This window comes from Saccopteryx leptura, chromosome 3 (genome assembly GCF_036850995.1).
Source record: "Saccopteryx leptura isolate mSacLep1 chromosome 3, mSacLep1_pri_phased_curated, whole genome shotgun sequence".
Taxonomy (NCBI): domain Eukaryota; kingdom Metazoa; phylum Chordata; class Mammalia; order Chiroptera; family Emballonuridae; genus Saccopteryx; species Saccopteryx leptura.
In genome coordinates, this window is record NC_089505.1 from 180,864,988 (window position 1) to 180,888,864 (window position 23,877).

The 23,877-nt window shown below is 38.1% G+C and overlaps 1 protein-coding gene across 9 annotated transcripts in view; it reads left to right on the forward strand.

The window, feature by feature from the left end:
- The window catches only part of FARS2 (phenylalanyl-tRNA synthetase 2, mitochondrial), a 659,092-nt gene that overhangs the window by 455,306 nt on the left and 179,909 nt on the right, over positions 1 to 23,877 (forward strand). For all 9 annotated transcript variants that reach the window (XM_066376963.1, XM_066376966.1, XM_066376958.1 and 6 more), the window contains one exon: positions 9,585 to 9,736. In XM_066376963.1, the coding sequence (XP_066233060.1) occupies positions 9,585 to 9,736 (152 nt within the window). The remainder of the gene's footprint in view (positions 1 to 9,584; positions 9,737 to 23,877) is intronic.

The window sequence follows — 23,877 nt, forward strand, 5'->3', positions numbered from 1 at the left end:
GAGTAGTGAAAGATGCCAGCTCCCCATGGCTTTTCGCCCACACACCAGAGGACAATGATCCTGGAACAACAAGGGCTCTGCCGGTTTCCTAGAGCTCTAACAAAGGAGCACTGGCCGCAGAACGTAAACAACAGAATCCATTGTCTCAGTCCTGGAGGCTGGAAGCTCAGGATCAAGGGCTGGCAGCTTGGTTTCTTCTGAGGAACCATATGGTGTTAGGAAGAATCTGGCCAAGGTCTTTTTCTACCTTCTGGTGGTCTACTGACAGTCATCAGCAGGCCTTATCTTGTAGAAGCATCCTCACATGGCTTCTTCCCTGTCTATATGTCTCTGTGTCCAAATTTTCCCTTTTATAAGAACACCAGTCGTATCGGATCAGGGCCCACCCTAATTACATCATTTGACTTGACTGCCTCTATAAAGACCTTTCTCCAAGTAAGACTCTGTTCTGAGTTATTGGGGTTAGCACCCTGACATTTAAATCTGTACTAGGGTGATGGGTCATGATTCAGTCTGCAACAGCATGGATGGTTCCAGCATCCCTTGCTGCAGAGCCAGTTCTTGACTGTAGCTAGAGTTTCATCTCCAGGCCTGTCCTGAGTCCTGAGGTGTGTGAGGCCAAAAGAACTTCGCAGGTGGTGAGGAACTGCCACAGGGTAGCCTTCCAGGGGCAGGAGGGCAGGAGGTGGAAAAGAGATGGCCTCTTAGCAGCTTCTCACAGACCTCTCATCATCCCCAGGAGGATCACAAGGCATCCTGCCAAGATGGGGGTGAGCTGTGGTTCTCTTTGTCTGTGTGGCCTGTGTAGGTCACGTGCAAGGTTGCCAGGTGCCATGAGAGAGCCACTGCTGTATGTTACAGACCTGGCAACAGGGACCCAGTTCTAATCCAGACCTGCCTCACTCTACACATAAGATCCTTGATGTTTACTATCCCCCTAGACACACAAAATTGTCTTGTGATCTGGTTGCTGACATTTTGTTGATGTCTAGGTCAAGTTCTCCCCAGAAAGCAGACTCTGACACAGAGGTTAGCATGCTGGGAGGGTATTGTTGGGTGCTGTCACTGTGGAGTGGAAGGGGCTGAAGCAGGGTAGGACAGAGGGAGAAGTGGGCCTCTGGTGCTGTACAACAAAGGCCTTGGCCACCCTCGGGCCGCTCTGAAATGAGGCTGGCTGTTCAGCGTTGTCCCCGGCTTCAAGTAGGGGGTTTCTTAGTCCAGCCCATAAAAAAAGGAGACTTTTATTTATATAAATATGACTGCATTTCAAGCTACGACAGACAAGCAATGATACCTTCACATAGGGTTTTATTACCATAAATTATACATACATACATACACATGTATATCTTAAGTTAGTAAAGAATGCTTTTGGTATTTTTAGCACCCTTAGTACAATAATCTCATTTGTCTATATTTGAACTATTGACATAATTTTGAATATGGATCAAAGATGGGGGTCCTTATTGTGACTCCTTGAATGACTTTTACTGGGTCTAATCCTAGAAATTCTGTACAAAAATTTCTGTTCCTAAGAACAAGTACTGTTCTGAAACAAGGGTATCACTCATTTATCATATTCTCAGAGTGGTCTGTGTCCCCTTCCCCACAAAGTTAAGAACCAGTGTGTAAGAAATTATGGCGAGTCAAGTTGGTATTGTTTTGTCTTTACCTCCTCCATACACACAGCAGTGATAGGTAAAAATCTCAGAAAAGAACATGAGAAAGACCCATACCTTCCCCTTCTCTACTTAAAAAAGATTTTTACCAATAGACAAGGGACAAACACAAAGCAGAGAGTGAGATGGGAGACACACTGGGGGCTCCAGGGTCATAAGTAGAGAGGGAACCCGTTTAGCTTAGTGGTGTGTCAGGGCTGAAAGGGCCAGAGCACACGCTCTACTTGAAGCTTAAGGCCGGTGGTGGTCCAGCCTCCCTGTGGATGGGAGGCAGTAATCATTGGGCTGTTGCTGCCTGCTGTGACCTCTAGCTTACAGGAAGTGTTGATGCCTAGAAGACAACGGGACAGAGACGTGCCCTCTTTAGCAGAGACTGAGATAAAGCACCCCAGTTGCAGCATCCTCAGTATCACCACTGGGCAGGAACCCAGACAACACTACCAGCTTCATTCTTGGGTTAGGAATACAGGTAGAAACCTCTAACCAAGGAGGGGTGATTAGTGAGAGAATGTCAGCAGTTATCTCCCATAGAGGGTAGGCCAACACGCCCACATTGCAAACCATATGTCAGCCAAGCAAATCAATCAGAATCTGAATTCACTGGGGGTTAAAGCAAAATTAGAAAGCATTCTTTTTGAAAAATGCCTAATGTCCTCAAAGAGATCAGTGTAAGAATAATAACCATTAAAAAAAGAACAAGAAAAAGAATAGGAATTTCTGAATAAGGAGCAAAAACAAGCAAGCCTGAAATGTAAATAGATATGAAAAAAGAAACATCAGAAATGATTAATAGATTTATTGAAACGAAGAAGAAAACAACACATGAAACTAGGCTCACTTGAAGGGAGAATTAGAAACTGAAAAGCTGTTAGGGAATTCACCCTGAGGACAGCACAAACACGTACAGATTAAAACCTAAAACAGGTCAGTTAAGAAAAATGGAAGATAGGTCAAGAAGCTCTGCAATATGTTTTGTTGCAGTTTAAAAAGACAGTGAAAGGAATGGCGGAGAAGCAATGGCTGGAAGTTTCTGAATGGGAACCCTCTGATTGAGAGCACACTGAGTACTGAGCAGAAGAAAGATAAAAGCAGGCCTGACCTAATCAGAATCAAAGTGCAGAGCCTCAAGGATCAAGACAACACTCTAAAACTGCTAGGAAGAGGACAGATTTCCTAGGAAGAAACAGCACCGACTGACGGCAGACTTGTCATCATTACTAACAGGTGCAGGAAAATATTTTTTAAAGTGCAGAGGGGAGACAACTATAAACCTGCAATTTTGTGCCCTGCCAAATTATTTGTGTGAGGATTTCAGACATATAAATAATGAGAGGTTTTCCCTCCCACATACATTCACTGAAAGAACTATTAAAGGGTGTTCACCTGCAAGAACAAAAGCAAAAAGGAAGGAAGGCTGTGTCAGAAACCGTGAAAGGTCTAAGGTTTTACCATACTTGCAAGTGAGCAAGGGACCCTGCCACACATGTCATGGCTGCTAGCAGAATGACGTGAGCCTCCTGGGTCAGAGACTTGATAACGACAGCACAGCACAGAGGCAGCGGGAGTTTCCTATTCACATTGGTTCTTCTCACCCCCAAAACCCCGAGGAGGCTGGATACTGGCCACACACCGGGCTTAGAGCACAGCTGAAAACCCTGGAGTTTATAAAACCTTCAGTCTTCGGTTTGTACAATTGTGTTGTTTGCTTGTTTTCCTGCCAGTCTTTTAAAGAGATTGTTAGAACACCACACAATCTGTACACCCGAGGAAAACATTGTCTTTATTATCCTGGTGGAGACGAACCTGCTCTCTGCTCCCCGGAGAGAGACCACCTCTGTCTTCCAAGGCTGTTGTACAGGCGGTTACAAGTTGTGTAGAAATTCCATGGAGAATTGTCTCCCAATAAAGAGGTGGGATAAAAATAAGAACTATAGAATTAAAAAACAACTTTTAACTTAAGGTTAACTGTTGCTTTAGATAACTACTTCGTGTGTGCTTTTTAAAAGATAACGCTAATAGTTGGGAGAAAAGCTGTTAAAAGAAACTAAGGTTCCTATGTTACTTAGGAGCTGAATAGAGACCCTAAATAAAGTTAGGTTTTAGAATATTTATTAAAGGGTGTGTGTGTGTGTGTGTGTGTGTGTGTGTGTGTGTGTGTGTGTGTGTGTAAAGAATGAAAATACAACTTACAGCATTTTAAACTAAGGAGGGAAAATATTAAAATATTTTAAAATATTGATCAACCCAAATAGAATGCCAGAAAGGAGAAACTTATTGAAAGAATAAGCTTGTGGGATATGTACCACTCACAAAAATTAGAGGATATTTTATTGTTTCATATTCAGTTTGAAAATATCCCCCAAATTTTTGTGAGCAGTAGTAAAGAGGTACATAGAAGAGCCCTTATAGCCTTAAATGCTTTTTTTTAAAAAAGGGAGAAGACCTCAAATACATGAGTTATTCTTTTATCTAAACAATCTGGAGAAAGGGCAGAATAAAATCAATTAAACATGACACTGTTAAGTAGCTGGATTCAGGCACTTCAGCTGCAAGTCTGGAGATTCGGGTCTGAAGGGGGATCTGAGCCTTTGAAAGGAAAAGAGGAGAAAGCCCTGGGGAGAGGAAAGTGGTATGGGAGTCAAACTTCATAAATAAATCTATTTCAAAGGAAAGTAAAGGGGAAGAATAACAACATCTTTGGAAATCAAATTTATGTGACCCAGATGACATGGAAAAATGCTCTATTTGGAACCATAATTATTATTTTTAAAAATCCAAAAATTTCAGGAAACCTTGGAAAATGTGAACACAAGCCCCTAGTGCGGTCAGTTCAACAAGATGCAACTGGTGTTTGCCAGCTAGGCTCTGTGCTGGGGCTAAGTGCCACTCTCCGGCAAATCTGGGAGGGGTGAGTGCTTTTCTTGTATCAGCTTCTCAATTGTCCTCAGCTCAAAAGAATCCTTATCCCAAAGTAGTGGATTCTGGGGTAGCATATTTTACTAGCCTCTAATGAGAAGACAGAGTGACAAGGATGTTTACCTTCAAACTGCACGAAGGTACCACTGTATAAGTTGGGCGGACCTTATTTACTGGGGAGTACCACCCACCTCTGCCCCAACCCAGCCAACACCTCTAGTGTGCGAAGTCACTCGGTGCATTTGCTGCACAAATCTAAGTTGAACCTGGACTCTTTTGTATCTTTAAAAATAAAGTTGATGTTTCTTTTATACCCTTTTTTTGAATACTTTCCCCTCCTTCCTCGGAGGTAATTATTGTTCTAAAGTCTAGTATAGATAGTCTTCCCACATCTGTTTTAATATAATTTATACATATATTATTATCTTATCTTTTAACTTCATATAAATATCATACTGTATATATCTTAAGAAAACTTATATTTTTAAAAAACTCAACATGTTTTTAAATTTTAGCCAGTGATATGTATCTCTGTTTCATTCACTTTAAATCTTATGTATTGTGTGTATAATATAACTATATATGAAAAAGTAATTATTATATGAAGCAGATATTAAAATGCCTCCATTCTTTAGATAAAAGTGAAAGCAGAGATTAAGCAGTTTGTCCAAGTCATATACCTGGTAAGAAAGATTTAAATTTAGAATCACAACCTCTGCCTATCTCATTTCAATCACTTAGTTCACAGCTTTTTCTGTTTATTGCCTGGTTAGGATTTATAATGAGAAAGAGGAAAGGTGAGAGTGGATACCCTTATCTTACTCTTGATTGTAATTGAAATGCTCCTAAAAATATTTAACATTAAATATGTTTGCTGTAGGTTCTTGTTAAATACCTTGTTAAGGTTATTTTTCTTTTATTTATAGTTTACCAAAATTTTTTATAATAAATATTGCATTTATCAAATGCTTCCTGTCTTTGAAAAGTCACAATTTTTTTTCTTTATACTAGATATAAATTAGCAGATTGTTTTGGTTTTAAATCATTCTCATTATTTTGGGAAAACCTTACTTGGTTATTTTGTAATACTATGTTAATATGCTATTAAGTTGTTGGTCTACAACTTTTTCTTTTTGTATTTTTCCAATGAGAAGTGGGGGGGTGGGGCGGGGGGGGGTCAGACAGACTGACTCCACTGCAGGTGGAGCCATTCTAGTTCCTAAGGCAGAGGCCATGGAGCCATCCTCAGTGCCTGGGATGACTTGGCTCCAATGGAGCCTTGGCTGCGGGAGGGGAAGAGAGAGAGAGAGAGAAAGTTGAGGGAGAGGGGTGGAGAAGCAGATGGGCGCTTCTCCTGTGTGCCTGGCTGGAATCAAACCCGGGACTTCCACGTGCCAGGCCAACACTCTACCACTGAGCCAACCAGCCAGGGCCGGTTTACAACTTTTTAATGAAATATACTATATTTGTCCAGCTTTGGCTTAAAATTTATAGTGTTCTCATAAAATTAGTTGTGTTTTCCTCCTTTTCTGTTTTCATGAAACAGTTTATGTACGAAAGCAACTACCTTTACATTAAATATTTGATAAGGTGGTACGATTAGTCATCTGAGTCAGACACTTATGTAAGATTGGACTGATAACCCAATGTGGTACAGTCATAGGTTTAAATGTTCTGTCTTGAGTGAAAATTGCCCATATAATCCAAGTTATCAAACTCGTTCATAATATTCACTTGTGATTTTAAAAGTCTGTTATATCTATAGTTTTGATTCCCTTTTTAATTTTTTAAAAACAAACAAGAATTATAGAATTAATTCTTCTCAAAAGAACTAATCAGTAGGTGGTTATTTGATAAAACTACAGTAGTATTGGGGAAAAATAGCAGGCAGAAGGATAGGAAGACCAAATAGAAGATGGATTGACTCTATAAAAGAAGCTATAGGTATGAGTCCACAGGAGCTCAGCAGGGCTGCTGAGGTCAGGACATTGTGGACGGTCACCATGAGTCAGTGCCAACTTAGCAGCATGTAACATACACAATGAAATAGATCAAGAAAAGAAATGAGAAAATACAAATAATATTAAATGCTCTTTAAGGTCTGTAAAAGGATTTCATTCTAAAATGGAACCAGAGAATATGAAATGGAGATTCTCGCCTGTGCACCCTCAGAGCTGAAGAACTAAGAGGCAGATTTTCGGTAAATTCCTGATTGCCACAAGACCGGGACTTATCCTCTGCCAGTGAAAATCATGAAGAACCTCTCCCCATCTGAGGAACTTACTGCTTGAGTGCTGGCTGGCTCTCCCCCTCTTTGTACTTCTTGCCTCAAACCTTCAGTGGACCCACCTGTGGCTCATTACAGCATGTGTTTCATGAATTGTAATTTCTCTGCTATACCCAAATAAACTCAATTTCTGTAATTTGAGCTTGCCTCTGTTTACCTCTTTATTTAGGTTATCAGTTCCCTTTTAATTTTAAAATTCCTGATTCTGTGATTGTGGAATAGCAAGTCCCTACCATGTCACTTGGCCTGTCCACTTGTAGCCTCTTTGTCTTTGCACATTGTCACTATCTCCTCATCGCAGCCTAGCCTGGGATGGAGGCAAGTCCATTCCATACCTGACTTAGTTGATATGCCCATTAGCTGGCCCAGCTAGAGAAGAACAGCTGAATTGATTCATTGTGATGTAGCCATTGCTCACATAGGCAGCTCTGCAATTCATTCCTAGTACCCACAGTGTCACAGGGACTATGCAAGATGATAGATATTTGGAGGTGAAACAAAGATACACATCCCACCCTCAAGATTGTAGCATCCTGGAAGACATAAACTAAGTGAATAACTACTCAAACAATTGCAGTGATGAAGGAGAAGTATAGAGTAACATAACAAGGGACTAACAGAGTGTAGGAAAATAAGTGAGCACTGTAGCTGAAAACCAGAAGTAGGGTAGGGAGGATGGGCACTGGTATATGGAGTTTGTAGCTTGGTGTGTTTAAGAAACCAAATAAGCCAGACTGTTCTGAGCTTTGGAGAATGTTGGAAAGAGGTAGAGCCTTTTAAGAACTGGGATCTTTACCCTAAGAGCAATGGGAAGCCACTGGATGGTTTTTAACACTACTTCTGGTAAAGCACCAGGAAGTCTACCTTTCTGTAACCTGAAGATCTGTAGCTATCTTCTTATTTTCAAAACAAAATTTTATTGTCCCTTCAAAAAAAAAGCAAGAATCACTAGTAGAGTAGGTATCCCACATCTGACATACTAATTGGTATAATGATTGATTCTTTTAGTCTTTAAACTTATTATAATTTGTTAGCTTGAGCTAGGTTTGCAGTAGAATGGTCTGAGCTTTTCTCTATGATTTTAAAAACTGTATTTACTGTAATATGGATTTTTAATGTTTGGGGGCCTAGAGTCTGGCCGACTGTGTTCTTATGCCAACTGTTGTCAACGGGTTGCTGCTGTAGATGCTCCTGTTTCTGTCATCTTGTCTCACGTCAGAGCTCAACACCTCAGCTTGATCAGTTGAAGAGGAGATTTCATGCTAACCTTGGCAATCCCAGGCTTTTATATAATCTCTCTAAATTTCTATATTGATTAAGGTGCAAAAAGGTGTTGGCAAAAGGGTGCTGGCAAAGGACAAGCAACTCGTGTAGCCACCAAACTCCTGTTGTCTCCAGTTGCTACAGTAACCCAGGGATTACTTACCATGGTGTCTTGACCGAAGGAAAGGAAACATGGATGCTTTTCAGGAGTTCTGGTACTTTGGCAGGAGAACCTGGATAGCAGCTTAATGATGTTCATTTGAAATGTGTATTCTAAACGGATGCATTTGTTAGACAACTTGATTGCTATTTCAAGCTGAATAATCTTTTCTGTTTGAGTTTTGGATTTTCAGAGGCGTTGCTATTTTAAAAACTTTATACATTGTGGGGGGGAGGGGCACAAAGAAAACCAGATAGAAGGTGACGAAAGACAATTTGACTTTGGGTGAGGGGTCTGCAACATAATCAAATGTCAAAATAATCTGGAGATGTTTTCTCTGAACATATGTAACTTGATTTATCAATGTCACTGCATTAAAATTAATTAAAAAAAACAACACAAATTCTTTGCCCACTTAAAAAAAAAAACCAAAACTTTATACATTTTCTTATCGGTTAGTCGCCAAAAGGTTAATAGTGATATCAGGCTTGGTGTAAATCAGTTTGTAAATTGCCCTTCTAACAAATTTATAGCGTTAGCAGATATTCCCTTAGGACTTCATAGTTATATAATGAAACAATAATAAAACATTTTTTACAATTTATAAACCTAAAGTAGCCATGTAAACAAATACAATAACTTCTAAAATTACTTAATTTTAAATGTCTATCCAAAATAATAATGAACTAGTGAACTCTAATAAACTGGAAAAAAATGGGGAAATGGAGGAAATGGCTACATTGTGTTTATTACATCCTTAGAGGCATAATTTGAAAAATAACTCCCTAAATGATTACTTAAAGTTCACTTCTTTATTTTAATAATTAGAAATAGTAACAAATAATGACATTGTTAATTGAAATACCAATTTTGACAAGCCCTCGCTTATTACTCCATAAAACGGCTTCCTGAAAGTATCACAAGAAGTTAATGAATCGCTTGTTAATTAAGTTTGAACTTCTCTCTCCTGGTATTCAAATGGAAAAAACTGAATTGTGATAAATTCAAATTGCTTCCTACTAAATTGAACATTGATAGTGATATAACTATAATAAATGGTAGTGTTACACATGAATGTGATAAGAATCTATTAAGATTCATAATGGAATTTGCCAATTTTGAATATTGACTTACCTTTTTTGTTCATTTTGTTCCTGGAAATTCAAGTGCTGAAATAATGTTTCTAACATTTTCTCATTAGCCAAGTATAACTTTTCATGAAAGGTTTAAATATTCTCATCCAACTAACAAATCAATCTATCTTTTCTTCTATTGTTAGCCTTTTAGCAAATACCCTGCTGTGATAAATGACATTTCATTCTGGTTGCCCTCGGAGAACTACATGGAAAATGATTTCTATGACTTGGTTCGAACGATTGGAGGAGACCTGGTGGAAAAAGTTGACCTTATAGACAAGTTTGAGCATCCAAGGTAAGTAAAAAAACTTTCTGACTTTATCCTTTTTTCTCTCTATGTGACAAATGGAATATGGAAACATATAATAAAATTTTGTGGAAATCCAAAATATCTTCTGAATTTATAGTGAACATATAGCTTATCAGAAAAGCCTTTCATATCAATCTTTTCTGAAAGTCTTTCTAAAATGCATTTTTTATCTTTCCTGCCTTAGTAAAGAATGTATACAAAACAAGGTTTTAAAGATCTTGGGGTTTTTCAGTATTGCGTTTGGAAGTGATTTTGTAGCTTGTCACATTCCAAGAACCAAGGATAAGACAGAAAGACGGGTTTGTGGAGAAAAGGCTGTTTTGTTAGTCACTAGGTGAATATTTACTCAGCATGTCAGAAGCCAAAATCTACATTAATAACTGTATAATAAGTCTATTAACTATAACAGGACACATTGCAGTTTGACCTATTCTGCCTGGGGCGTGTGTGTTTGTATATGCGCCCACTAATCAGGTTTAACTCTTCTTTGGTTTTAGAAATGTTTTTCTTGAATTTCATCTCTAAGGATTTATACTGCTCCATCGTTCTGTTCTTGACGGATTCCAGTGTGGTGTGGGGTGGCTCTCCTGCATCTGACTTCTACCTACCGTTTCCTCTCCATGTTTTCAAACTCTTACATTTTAAATATTTCCCCTTTGTTTGAAGCATTTCCTCATTGCTATCTTCTTTGCCCCTCACTGTGCTTCCTACACATATTATTTTTCCATCTTCAATTACCTTGTTTTTTCCCCTTTTCTGAATTCTGCAAGCTCACATTTCAATTCATGTTTTCCAGATTCCTTATCCCTGAGTTATTTCTGCTTTGTGATTTTCCTTTATAGCCAAATGACTTGATTTGGTTTTTAAAATTCATTGTAAAATATTTGGCTAGAAACTTCTCATGATTCATTGGCAATGTCTCTGTGACTTCTCGGTTACTTTTCATACTCTTTCCTATTTTTAATTGATGTGTCAGTGGTATGTGTATAATTGCCTTATTGTCAGCCATATTTGAACGTATAGGATTTCCTGAACCAGCTGTTTACACAAGGTTGAGGGGTGAGCTTTAACGTGGCAGGGAGGGGCTAGTAGTTATTCAGGCTAGTTGTGTTTATAACCTTAAGGCTTTCTTTTTCCCCACTGCTAAGAAACCAATTCTTTCTCTAAATATGGCTCATTCATCTCTTTGAGTCTTTGTGTCAGTCTGCCCCCCTCCCCAGTTTAACCTGTTAAAAACAGAAGATGTCCCTTTGCTAACTCCAGTTTCAGTATTCAGTGGTAATGCAGACTTTGCACTTCAGATTCTAAAGCTTAGTGCTGAGAAATATGTTTTTGCTGGTCCTCGAGAACATAGCGTGCTATGTGTTTTTTCTCTTTGCTTCTTCTTATGTGGCTTATACTTGATTTTGGCTATTTTGGGCAGCTTTAAATGTATTTTGGAACTTGTGAATACTGCCTGTCTCCTAACTTTATCGGAAATAGAATGCACAGGGTAGCCTGGGTTCCTGACATGACAGAATAGCCATCCAGCCTTGGGCTTTCCTGTGAGAAGTACATTTCCAAGAGTTTAATGTTGATATTGCAATTCTGGAGAAATTTTTTTTTTGAATAATTACTTTTGAAGAGGAGGAAACGTATGGAAATAAGACTTATCGCTAAGTACTAACTGATATGCCAAAAGAACATGACTTGTCACTGTTCTTCATCCTTGTTTAATATGCAGATCACCTTCTAGAATCAAGGGTTCAGAATCCATTCTTAATATTTTACTCTTGCTTCCTGATATTGCTTTAGATCCACCTCTTCCTCTGTGTCATCAGTGTTAATGAGATGAGCAGCCTTTCTTGGTTGAAGATTATGAGCACCTACAGGTTACTGTGGGATGTTACTGCCCTGGATGTAGTAATTGATGAGGGTAATTGAAAGGGGCATGTTCATTGGAGAGACTGCAGGGGGAGTAGGGTCGTCTCAGGGTCCTGTGAACCTAGGGACAGACCAGACGGACAGACAGTCCATTAAAAATAAAATCACAGGGCTGGATAGGAACAGTGTATCAACTGAGGTCCATACGCACCCCATACTAACTGGGGAGAGGAGAATATGTCCAGTTCCTTCAGAAGGAAACAATTATTTTTATGGGAAATTTGGAAACAAACAGCTAACCAAAAAATATACTTCTCACTGGCACTGATATTACTGGCTTTTAAATAGATGTTAAGCAGACATTTAAGGCCTGTCATTTTGGAGCTATGCCAATGATTACCCTGCCCGCAGAGCATACCTATCTTAATAAAGGGCTTGATGGCCAGAGTAAAGTTCTTTTGGCAGAAACTGTTAATTATCTTTCTTTTTTTATTTTTAAATTTTAATGGGGTAACATTAATCAATCTGGGTACATAGGTTCACAGAAAACATCTCCAGGTTATTTTGACATTTCATTATGTTGCATACCCATCACCCAAAGTCATATAGTCTTCTGTCACGTTCTATGTCAGCGGTTCTCAACCTGTGAGTTGCGACCCCAGTGAGGTCGCCTAAAGCCATAGGAAAATACATAATGCATATCAGGTATTTACATTCCAAATCATAACTGTAGCAAAATTACAGTTATGAAGTAGCCACCAAAATTATTTTTTGGTTTGGGGTCACCACAACATGAGGAACTGTATTGCGGGGTCAAGGCATTAGAAAGGTTGAGAACCACTGTTCTATGTAGTTTTCTTTGTGCCCCTCCCCTCACCCCGCCCCTTCCCTTCCCCTCCCCACCCCCGGTAACCATCACACTCTTGTCCATGTCCCTGAGTCTCATTTTTATGTCTGACGTATGTATGGAATCATATAGATCTTAGTTTTTTCTGATTTACATATTAACCTCAGTATAATGTTATCAAGTTCCATCCATGTTGTTGTAAGTGATCCGATGTCATCATTTCCTATGGCTGAGTAGTATTCCATAATATATATGTACCACATCTTCTTTATCCAATCATCTATTGAAGGGCTTTTTGGTTGTTTCCATATCCTGACCACTGTGAACAATGCTGCAGTGAACATGGGGCTGCATGTGTCTTTACATACCAGTGTTTTTGAGTTTTGGGGGTACATTCCCAGTAGAGGGATTGTTGGGTCATATGGTAGTTCTATTTTTAATTTTTTGAGGAACTAACATACTTTCTTCCATAGTGGTTGTACTACTTTACCTTACCACCAACAGTGTATGAGGGTTCCTTTTTCTCCACAGCCTCTCCAACATTTGCTATTACCCGTCTTGTTGATAATAGCTAATCAAACAGGTGTGAGGTGATATCTCATTGCAGTTTTGATTTGCATTTCTCTAATAGCTAATAAAGATAAGCATCTTTTCATATATCTGTTGGCCATTTGTATTTCTTCCTGGGAGAAGTGTCTGTTCATGTCCTCTTCCCATTTTTTATTGGATTGTTTGCTTGTTTGTTGTTGAGTTTTATGAGTTCTTTGTATATTTTGGATATTAGGCCCTTATCTGAGCTGTTGTTTGAAAATAACACTTCCCATTTAGTTGGCTGTCTGTTTATTTTGTTATCAGTTTCTCTTGCTGAGCAAAAACTTCTTAGTCTGATATAGTCCCATTCATTAATTTTTGCCTTCACTTCTCTTGCCTTTAGAGTCAAATTCATAAAATGCTCTTTAAAACCCAGATCCATGAGTTTAGTACCTATGTCTTCTTCTATGTACTTTATTGTTTCAGGTCTTATGTTTAGATCTTTGATCTATTTTGAGTTAATTTTAGTACAGGGGGACAAACTGTAGTCAAGATTTATTCTTTTGCATGTGGCTTTCCACTTTTCCCAGCACTGTTTATTGAAGAGGCTTTCTTTTGTCCATTGTGTGTTGTTGGCCCCTTTATCAAAAATTATTTGACTATATATATGTGGTTTTATTTCTGGACTTTCTATTCTGTTCCAATGGTCTGAGTGTCTATTTTTCTGCCAATACCATGCTGTTTTGATTGTCATGGCCCTATAATATAGTTTGAAGTCAGGTATTGTAATGCCCCCAGCTTCATTCTTTTTCTTTAGGATTGCTTTGGCTATTCGGGTTTTTTATACTTCCATATAAATCTGATGATTTTGCTCTATTTTTTTAAAAAATGTCATTGGAACTTTGATGGGAATTGCATTAAATTTGTATATTGCTTTGGGTAATATGGCCATCTTGATTATATTTATTCTTCCTAGCCAAGAACAAGGTATATTCTTCCATCTCATTATATCTTTTTCGATTTCCCTAACAATGGTTTATAGTTTTCATTATATAAGTCCTTTACATTCTTTATTATGTTTATTCCTAAGTATTTTATTTTTTTGTTGCAATTGTGAAGGGGATTATTCTTTTGAGTTCGTTCTCAAATGTTTCATTGTTGGCATATAGAAAGGCTATTGACTTCTGTATGTTAATTTTGTATCCTGCGACCTTACTGTATTGGCTTATTGTTTCTAGTAGTCTTTTTGTGGATTCTTTGGGGTTTTCGATGTATAGGATGATATCATCTGCAAAAAGTGATACCTTTACTGCTTCTTTTCCGATATGGATGCCTTTTATTTCTTTGTCTTGTCTGATTGCTCTGGCTAGAACCTCTAGTACCACATTAAATAAGAGTGGAGAGAGTGGACAACCCTGTCTTGTTCCTGATTTAAGGAGGAAAGCCTTCAGTTTAGTGCCATTTAATATGATGTTAGCTGATGGTTTATCATATATGGCCTTTATCATGTTGAGATATTTTCCTTCTATACCCATTTTGTTGAGAGTCTTAAACATAAAATTGTGTTGTATTTTATCGAAAGCCTTTTCTGCGTCCATTGATAAGATCATGTGGTTTTTGTTCTTTGTTTTGTTGATATGGTGTATTACGTTAACCATTTTACGTATGTTGAACCATCCTTGAGATTCTGGGATGAATCCCACTTGATCATGATGTATTATTTTTTTAATATGTTGTTGTATTCAATTTGCTAGTATTTTGTTTAGTATTTTAGCATCTGTATTCATTAGAGATATTGGTCTGTAGTTTTCTTTTTTTGTGCCATCCTTGCCTGGTTTTGGTATAAGGGTTATGTTGGCCTCATAAAATGTGTTTGGAAGTATTGCTGCTTCTTCAATTTTTTGGAAGACTTTCAGTAGAATAGGAACCAAATCTTCTTTGAAAGGTTGATAAAATTCGCTGGTATAGCTGTCAGGGCCTGGAATTTTATTTTGGGGTATGTTTTTAATGGTTTTTTCTATTTCTTCTCTACTGATAGGTCTGTTTAGGCTTTCTGCTTCTTCTTGACTCAGTCTAGGAAGGTTGTATTGTTCTAGGAATTTATCCATTTCTTCTAGGTTGTTGAATTTAGTGGCATAAAGTTTTTCATAGTATTCTACAATAATTCTTTGTATATCTACGGAGTCCGTAGTGATTTCTCCTCTTTCATTTTGGATTTTGTTTATATGAGTTCTTTCTCTTTTTTCCTTGGTAAGTCTTGCCAAGGGTTTGTCAATTTTGTTGATCTTTTCAAAGAACCAGCTCCTTGTTCTATTAATTTTTTCTATAGTTTTTCCGTTCTCTATTTCATTTATTTCTGCTCTGATTTTTATTATCTCCTTTCTTCGGCTGGTTTTAGGTTGTCTTTGTTCTTCTTTTTCTAGTTCCTTAAGATGTGAAGTTAAGTGGTTCACTTGGGCTCTCTCTTGTTTGTTCATATATGCCTGAAGTGATATGAACTTCCCACTTATCACTGATTTTGCTGCACTGCTTTTGTCATTTTCATTTGTCTGTATATATCTTTTGATCTCTGCACTTATTTCTTCTTTGACCCATTCATTTTTTAAAAGTATGTTGTTTAGTTTCCATGTTTTTGTGGGATTTTTTTTCCTCTTTTTTGCATTTGAATTCTAGTTTCAAGGCTTTATGATCAGAAAATATGCTTGGTACAACTTCGATTTTTCTGAATTTGCTGAGGTTGTTTTTGTGGCCCAAGATATGGTCAGTTCTTGAGAATGATCCATGTACACTGGAGAAAAAAGTATACTCAGTCACTTTGGGATGAAATGTCCTGTAGATGTCTATCATATCCAGGTGCTCTAGTGTTTTGTTTAAGGCCACTATATCTTTGTTGATTCTCTGTTTGGATGACCGATCTAGAGCCGTCAGCGGTGTATTGAGGTCTCAAAGTATGATTGTATTTTTGTCAGTTTTTGTTTTAAGGTCAATAAGTAGCTGTGTTATATATTTTTGTGCTCCTTGGTTTGGTGCATATATATTAAGAATTGTTATGTCTTCTTGATTCAGTGTCCCCTTAGCCATTATGAAATGGCCATTTTTGTCTCTGAGTACTTTTGCTGTCTTGTAGTCAGCATTATCAGATATGAGTATTGCTACGCCTGCTTTTTTTTGGATGTTATTTGCTTGGAGTATTGTTTTCCAGCCTTTCACTTTGAATTTGTTTTTATCCTTGTTACTTAGATGAGTTTCCTGTAGGCCGCATACAGTTGGATTTTCTTTTTTAATCCATTCTGCTACTCTGTGCCTTTTTATTGGTGAGTTTAATCCGTTTACATTTAGTGTAAATATTGACACTTGTGAGTTCCCTATTGCCATTTTATATCTTGCTTTCTGTTAGTTTTGTGTCTTGTTTGATCCTTCTCTTTCGTTTTTCCATCTTTTGTTTTTATTTGGTTGTATTCCATACATCTTTCCTCTGTTGCTATCTTTTTTATCTCATGTGCTTCTGTGGTGGTTTTTTCAATAGTGGTTACATTTAAGTAATGAAAAGGGTTCCTACCCTGTTGATTGTAGTGAACTATTTTGTGAGTACTTTTGTACTCCATCATCCTTTGCTACTGTTAATCTCCATCTTCTTCCCCCCTTTCTTTTTGTTGTTGTCACAGTTTAAATTTGGTTTTATTGTGTTCTTCTTGGAGCTTTTACTTGTGGCTCTGGTTTTTTTTTTGTTCTTTGTATCTGATTGGAGAACCCCCTTTAGTAATTCCTGGAGTGGGGGTTTTCTGATGATAAATTCTCTCATCTTTTCTGTATCTGTGAATGTTTTTATTTCTCCTTCATATTTGAAGGATAGCTTTGATGGGTATAGTATTTGTGGCTGAAAGTTCCTCTCTTTCAGGACTTTAAATATTGGGGTCCACTCTCTTCTAGCTTGTAGAGTTTCTGCTGAGAAGTCTAATGATAATCTAATGGGCCTTTCTTTATATGTTGTATTCTTCTTTTCCCTGGCTGCCTTGAGAATTTTTTCTTTGCCGTTGTTTTTTGCCAGTTTCATTATGATGTGCCTTGGAGTAGGTTTGTTGGTCTTAAGAAAACTCGGAGTTCTGTTTGCTTCTTGAATTTGAGGCTTTAGTTCTTTCCACAGGCTTGGGAAGTTCTCACCTATTATTTGTTTGAGGATGTTCTCCATTCCATTTTCTCTCTCTTCTCCCTCTGATATACCTATTATTCTTATGTTATTCTTTTTTATGGAGTCAGATAATTCCTGTAGGGCTATCTCATTTTTTTTAATTTTTGAGTCTCTTTCTTCTTCTCTCTGTTTTGCCTCAAGTTGCTTTTCTTCTATTTCACTAATCCTCTCTTCTGTCTGGCCTGTTCTCTTAGCTAAGCTTGTTACCTGGTTTTTCAGCTCGTGAATTGAGTTTTTCATCTCTGTTTGATTTGTTTTTATAGTTTCAATTTCCTTGGACATATATTCTTTGTGTTCATTGAGTTGTTTTCTGAGCTCCCTAAATTGTCTTTCTGTGTTTTCTTGTATATCTCTGAGTATTTTTAGGATTTCTATCTTGAATTCTCTGTCATTTAGCTCCAAGGTTTCCAATATATTAAATTTTTTCTCCATAGATTTTCCCTCATCTAGCTGTGTTACCTCTTTCTTTTGTATCATGATATTCGATTTTCTCTTCCTTAATGGCATCTGAGGGTGGTTTTGTTGATAGTATTAATGAGATTTAATAAAAAATAGAAAGTTAAAAAAATAAAAAATCTAAGAGTTGTTTTTTTAAAAAAAAAATGAAATAAAGAAAAATAAAATAAAATAAAAATTAAAAAAAAGGAAATTATTCCCCCCACTCCTTTTTTTCTCTCCTCTCCTCTCCCCTCTTTCTTGAGAAAATCTTGTGGTGAACTGTGAATTATATTGTACTAAATAGAACAAACAATGCCTGCAATGGAATGCCTGAATTGGGGAGAAGTAATAAAGGGGCAAAAAAAAAAAAAAAAGGCATATGGACCCACAAAAAGCAAATAAGAAAAAAATTTGGTTCTAAAATAAAATGATTTTCTTTTAGATGTTGGTTGACTAAGAGTTATGATGAGAGGAATAGAGGGAAACAGGAAAATGGGGGACAAATTATAAAGTTACTATTGTATTTAGTGGAACAAGAACTAGATAAAATGGAGAGCCAGGGATGGGAGCACTGCTAGTGAGTTAAAAAGGTGAAGTAAAAACCCCCCAAAATGCCACAAACATAAGTTTGAGTCCCAGATAAGATAATTTGTTCATTATTGAGGTTTGAATGAGAGGAGACATAAAAGAGAAAGGAAGAAACTAATACAGAGGGAGAAAAGAAAGAGAGAGAGAGAGAGAAAAAAAAGAGGGAACCACTAAAAGAAGAAAAAAGAGAGAGAGAGAGAGAGTTAAGGGTTTTGGAGTGCAACCCTCATAGAGAGAAAGGAAGAGGAAAGAAAAGATAATGGGAGATGTAACACTTATGGGTAGTGTAGTTCAAGTAGAGGAGAGAGTAAGACCGGCAGAGAGTTAAACGACCAAATTGGAGGAGGAAAAAAAAAAAATCAAGAATGAAGGTAAGGAGAAACAAACGAACAAATTTAATAAAATGGGATAGGTTATAAAGTCTGCAGATTATTCTTGATTTTGAGAGGTTATCTTCTTGCTTTTTCTTTTCTCTCCCTCTTCCTGGTCAGTGACTCTGTACCCCGGGTTCTGCCCCTTTGGCACGATCAGGTAGAGGTTTGCAGTTGATAAGTCTCTATGGCGATGTCATGTATTGTGCTTCAGTCTCGTTGGCAGTCAAGGCACATTAGCATTTATAGGCTCCTACAGTGAGAGAGTCCGTGTTCCTGGAGCCTCTCTCTTAGTCTTTCCTTCCTCAATTAGTAGCCTGATAATCCTGCTATGGGGTTGCTGCTGCCTCTGCCTGGATAGTAAGAGGCTCAAAGAGCTGGCAACTCCCCACTCTAGTCCCACTCAGCACAGGGCTCTGGGTAAGGCTCAGTCAGTCAGAGCTGCTAGCATAATCAGGCGGGGTTTCCGCCCACTCAAAGACCTCTGGCTCTGCCACTCTGTCCGGTAACACGGGCAGGCGCTCACTCCCGGGGTGCTTGGAGGAAACTCTTGCTCACTATCTGCGTGCGCAGACCAGGATATCAGGCCGGCAGTCTCACACTCTGAGTGAAACCCCCACCCGCACGGAAAAGTTCCAGCGTTGGAATTGGCTCCCGCTCCGTCCCCGTGCGCAGCTTTTTCAAGGTGCTGGGGCGGCCTGGAGATTTCGCTTTTGGCCCACACAAAGGCCCCTTACTCTGCCCCTCTGTGGGATAACACGGGCACACACTGCCGAGGCACTCAGAGGAATCTCTCGCTCACTATCTGCGTGCACAGACCAGGATATCAGGCCGGCCGTCTCTCACCCTCTGAGTAAAACCCCCACCCACACGGAAAAGTTCCAGTGTTGGAATTAGTTCTTGCTCCCTCCCCGTGCGCAGCTTTTTCAGGGTGCTGGGGCGGCCCGGAGAGTTTGCTTTCGGCCCATACACAGGCCTCTGACTCTGCCTCTCTGTGGGATAACACGGGCACCCACTCCCAGGGCTTTGGAAGGAATCTCTCGCCCACTTCCTGCGCACGCCGACCAGGGGATCATTGAAAATGGCTGCCCCGCTTGTCTTTCTTTGTCTCGGTTTGGCGCGAGTGTTAGCTTGTATTGCCCAGGTTGCCACAGGAACAGTTTTTCCTCGGCTTGGATCTTCGTGCCACAGCCTGGTTCGGCCGTTTGTGCCATAGCCTGGATCTATTCCCCCCTTTGCCCGCCTTAGTTTCTATATTCTCAGTTCCCAGTGAAAGCAGCCCTATTTAGGATAGTGAGGAAGACGGAGCATTTCTTATTCCTTATTTCATTTGGGGTTTGATTATATATTTAGCCAGTTTTTCGTTCGACCATACCTTCGGGTGTATTGTGAAACATCTGGAGGCTCCAAGGGTAGGTTTTTCTGTTTCTGGTTGAAGATCTTGTTGAGTTTTGGGGTAGATTTATCGGTATCGCTTCCTACCACGCCATTACTCTGACCTGTATGTATCTTTTGATCTCTGTGTTTATTTCTTCTTTGACCCACTCATTTTTTAAAAGTATGTTGTTTAGTTTTCACATTTTTGTGGGTTTGTTTACCTCTCTTTTGCAGTTCAATTCTAGTTTCAAGGCTTTATGATCAGAAACTATGCTTGGTATAATTTCAATCTTTCTGAAATTGTTGATGTTATTTTTGTGGCCCAACATATGGGCAATTCTTTAGAATGTTCCATGTACACTAGAGAAAAATGCATACTTTCGCACTTTGGGTTGAAATGTCCTGTAGATTTCTATCATATCCAATTGTTCTAGTGTTTCATTTAAGGCCAATATTTCTTTTTTTTTTTAATCTTATTTTTATTAATTTTAATGCAGTGACATTGATAAATCAGGGTACATATGTTCCGAGAAAATATCTCCAGATTATTTTGACCTTTGATAATGCTACATACCCCTCACTCAAAGTCAAATCGTCCTCCGTCACCTTCTATCTGGTTTTCTTTGAGCCCCTACCCTCCCCCCACTCCCTCCCTCTCCTTCCTCGCCCCTTCCTCAACCCTCCACCCCACTCCCTTTTACCATCACATTCTTGTCCATGTCTCTGAGTCTGATTTTTATGTCCCATCTATGCATTGGTTCATAAAGTTCTTAGTTTTTATCTGATTTACTTATTTCACTCCGTATAATGTTATCAAGGTCCATCCATGTTATTGTAAATGATCCGATGTCATCATTTCTTATGGCTAAGTAGTATTCCATAGTATATATGTACCAAAGCTTTATAATCCACTCGTCCTCTAACGGACACTTGGGCTGTTTCCAGATCTTCACTATTGCGAACAATGCTGCTATAAACATGGGGGTGCATTTCTTCTTCTGGAACCGTTCTATGGTGTCCTTGCGGTATATTCCTAAAAGTGGGATGGCTGGGTCAAAAGGCAGTTAAATTTTCAATATTTTAAGGAATCTCCATACTGCTTTCCACAGAGGCTGCACCAGTCTGCATTCCCACCAGCAGTGCAGGAGGGTTCCCTTTTCTCCACATCCTCGCCAGCACTTATTCTGTGTTGTTTTCTTGATGAGTGCTATTCTAACCGGTGTGAGGTGATATCTTATTGTGGTTTTAATTTACATTTCTCTAATGATTAATGATGTTGAGCATTTTTTCATATGCCTATTGGCCATCTGTATATCCTCTTTGGAGAAGTGTCTATTCATTTCTTTTGCCCATTTTCTGATTGGATTGTTTGTCTTTCTGGTGTTGAGATTTACAAGTTCTTTATAAATTTTGGTTATTAACCCCTTATCAGACATACTGTCAAATATGTTCTCCCACTGTGTAGTTTGTCTTTTTATTCTATTCTTATTGTCTTTGGCCGTGCAAAAGCTTTTTAGTTTGATATAGTCCTATTTGTTTATCCTGTCTTTTATTTCCCTTGCCCATGGAGATAAATCAGCAAATATATCGCTGTGAGAGATGTCGGAGAGCTTACTGCCTATGTTTTCTTCTAAGATGCTTATGGTTTCACACCTTACATTTAAGTCTTTTATCCATTTTGAGTTTATTTTTGTGAATGGTGTAAGTTGGTGGTCTAGTTTCATTTTTTTGCAGGTTTCTGTCCAATTTCCCCAACACCATTTGTTGAAGAGGCTGTCTTTACTCCATTGTATTTCCTTACCTCCTTTGTCAAATATCAGTTGTCCGTAGAGCTGTGGGTTTATTTCTGGGTTCTCTGTTTTGTTCCATTGATCTATGTGCCTGTTCTTATGCCAGTACCAGGCTGTTTTGAGTACAATGGCCTTGTAGTATAGCTTGATATCAGGAAGTGTGATACCTACCCCTTTATTCTTCTTTTTTAAGACGGCTGAGGCTATTCGTGTTCTCTTTTGCTTCCATATAAATTTTTGGAATATGTGATCTATATCTTTAAAGTATGTCACTGGTATTTTAATTGGTATTGCATTGAATTTATAAATTACTTTGGGTAATACAGACATTTTAATGATGTTTCTTCTTCCTAACCATGAGCATGGTATATGCTTCCACTTGTTTGTATCTTCCTTAATTGCTTCTATCAATGCTTTGTAATTTTCTGAGTACAAGTCTTTAGTCTCCTTAGTTAAATGTCCTCCTAGGTACTTTATTTTTTTGGTTGTAATAGTGAAGGGGATTGTTTCCTTAATTTCTCTTTCTGATTGTTCATTGTTGGTGTATAAAAATGTTTCTGATTTCTGAGTATTAATTTTATATCCTGCCACCTTGCTGAATCCATTTGTCCAGTAGTTTTTTGACTGAGACTTTAGGATTTTTTATATACAATATCATATCATCTGCAAATGATAGCTTTACTTCTTCTTTTCCAACTTGAATGACTTTTATTTCTTCTTCTTGTCTGATTGCTGTGGCTAGGACTTCCAGGACTATGTTGAATAAGAGTGGTGAAAGGGGGCACCCCTGCCTTGTTCCTGATCTTAAAGGGATTGCTTTTAATTTTTGCCCATTGAGTATGATGTTGGCTGTGGGTTTCTCATAGATGGCTTTTATCATGTTGAGGTATGTTCCCTGTATTCCCACTTTGCTGAGAGTTTTGATCTTGAATGGGTGCTGGATTTTATCAAATGCTTTTTCTGCATCTATTGAAATTATCCTGTGGGTTTTCTCCCTCCTTTCATTTATGTGATGAATAACATTGATTGATTTGCGAATATTGTACCAGCCTTGCCTCCCCAGAATAAATCCCACTTGATTATGGTGTATGATTTTTTCCATATATTGTTGGATCCGTTTTGCTAATATTTTGTTGAGGATTTTAGCATCTATATTCATCAGGGATATTGGCCTATAATTTTCTTTCTTTGTGTTGTCTTTGCCTGGTTTTGGAATCAGAATTATGCTTGCCTCAAAAAAGGAGCTTGGAAGTCTTCCTTCCTCTTGAATTTTTTGAAATAGCTTGAGAAGAATTGGAGTTAGTTCTTCTTTGAATAGTTGGTAGAATTCACTTGTGAAGCCATCTGGCCCAGGACTTTTCTTTGTTGGGAGTTTTTTGATAACTGTTTCAATCTCATTTGGTGTAATTGGTCTGTTTAGGTTTTCTGATTCTTCCAGATTGATTTTTGGAAGATTGTATGTTTCAAGGAATTTGTCCATTTCATCTAGGTTGTCTAGTTTTTTGTCATACAGTTCTTCATAGTATTTTCTTAGAATCCTTTGTATTTCTGTTGTGTCAGTTTTTATTTCTCTCCTCTCGTTTCTAATTTTAGTTATTTGAGTCCTCTCTCTTTTTCTTGGTGAGTCTAGTTAAAGGTTCATCAATCTTGTTTACCTTTTCAAAAAACCAGCTCCTAGTTTCATTGATCCTCTGTATTGTTTCTTTAGCCTCTATGTCATTTATTTCTGCTCTGACCTTTATTATTTCCTTCCTTCTACTACATTTGGGCTTTACTTACTGTTCTTTTTCTAGTTCTTTTAGATGCAGGGTTAAGTTGTTTATATGAGCTATTTCCAGCTTCTTGAAGTGTGCCTGTAGTGCTATGAACTTTCCTCTCATTACTGCTTTTGCTGTGTCCCATAAATTTTGAGTTGTATGCTCGTTATCATTCTTTTCTAGGATTTTTTTTATTTCTTCTTTGATCTCATTCTTAATCCATTCATTATTTAACAACCTGCTATTCAGTTTCCATGTGTTTGAGAATTTTTGAGCTTCTTGTTGTGGTTGATTTCTAGTTTCATGCCATTGTGATCATAGAAAGTGTTTGATATAATTTGAATTTTCTTAAATTTGTTGAGACCATTTTTGTGC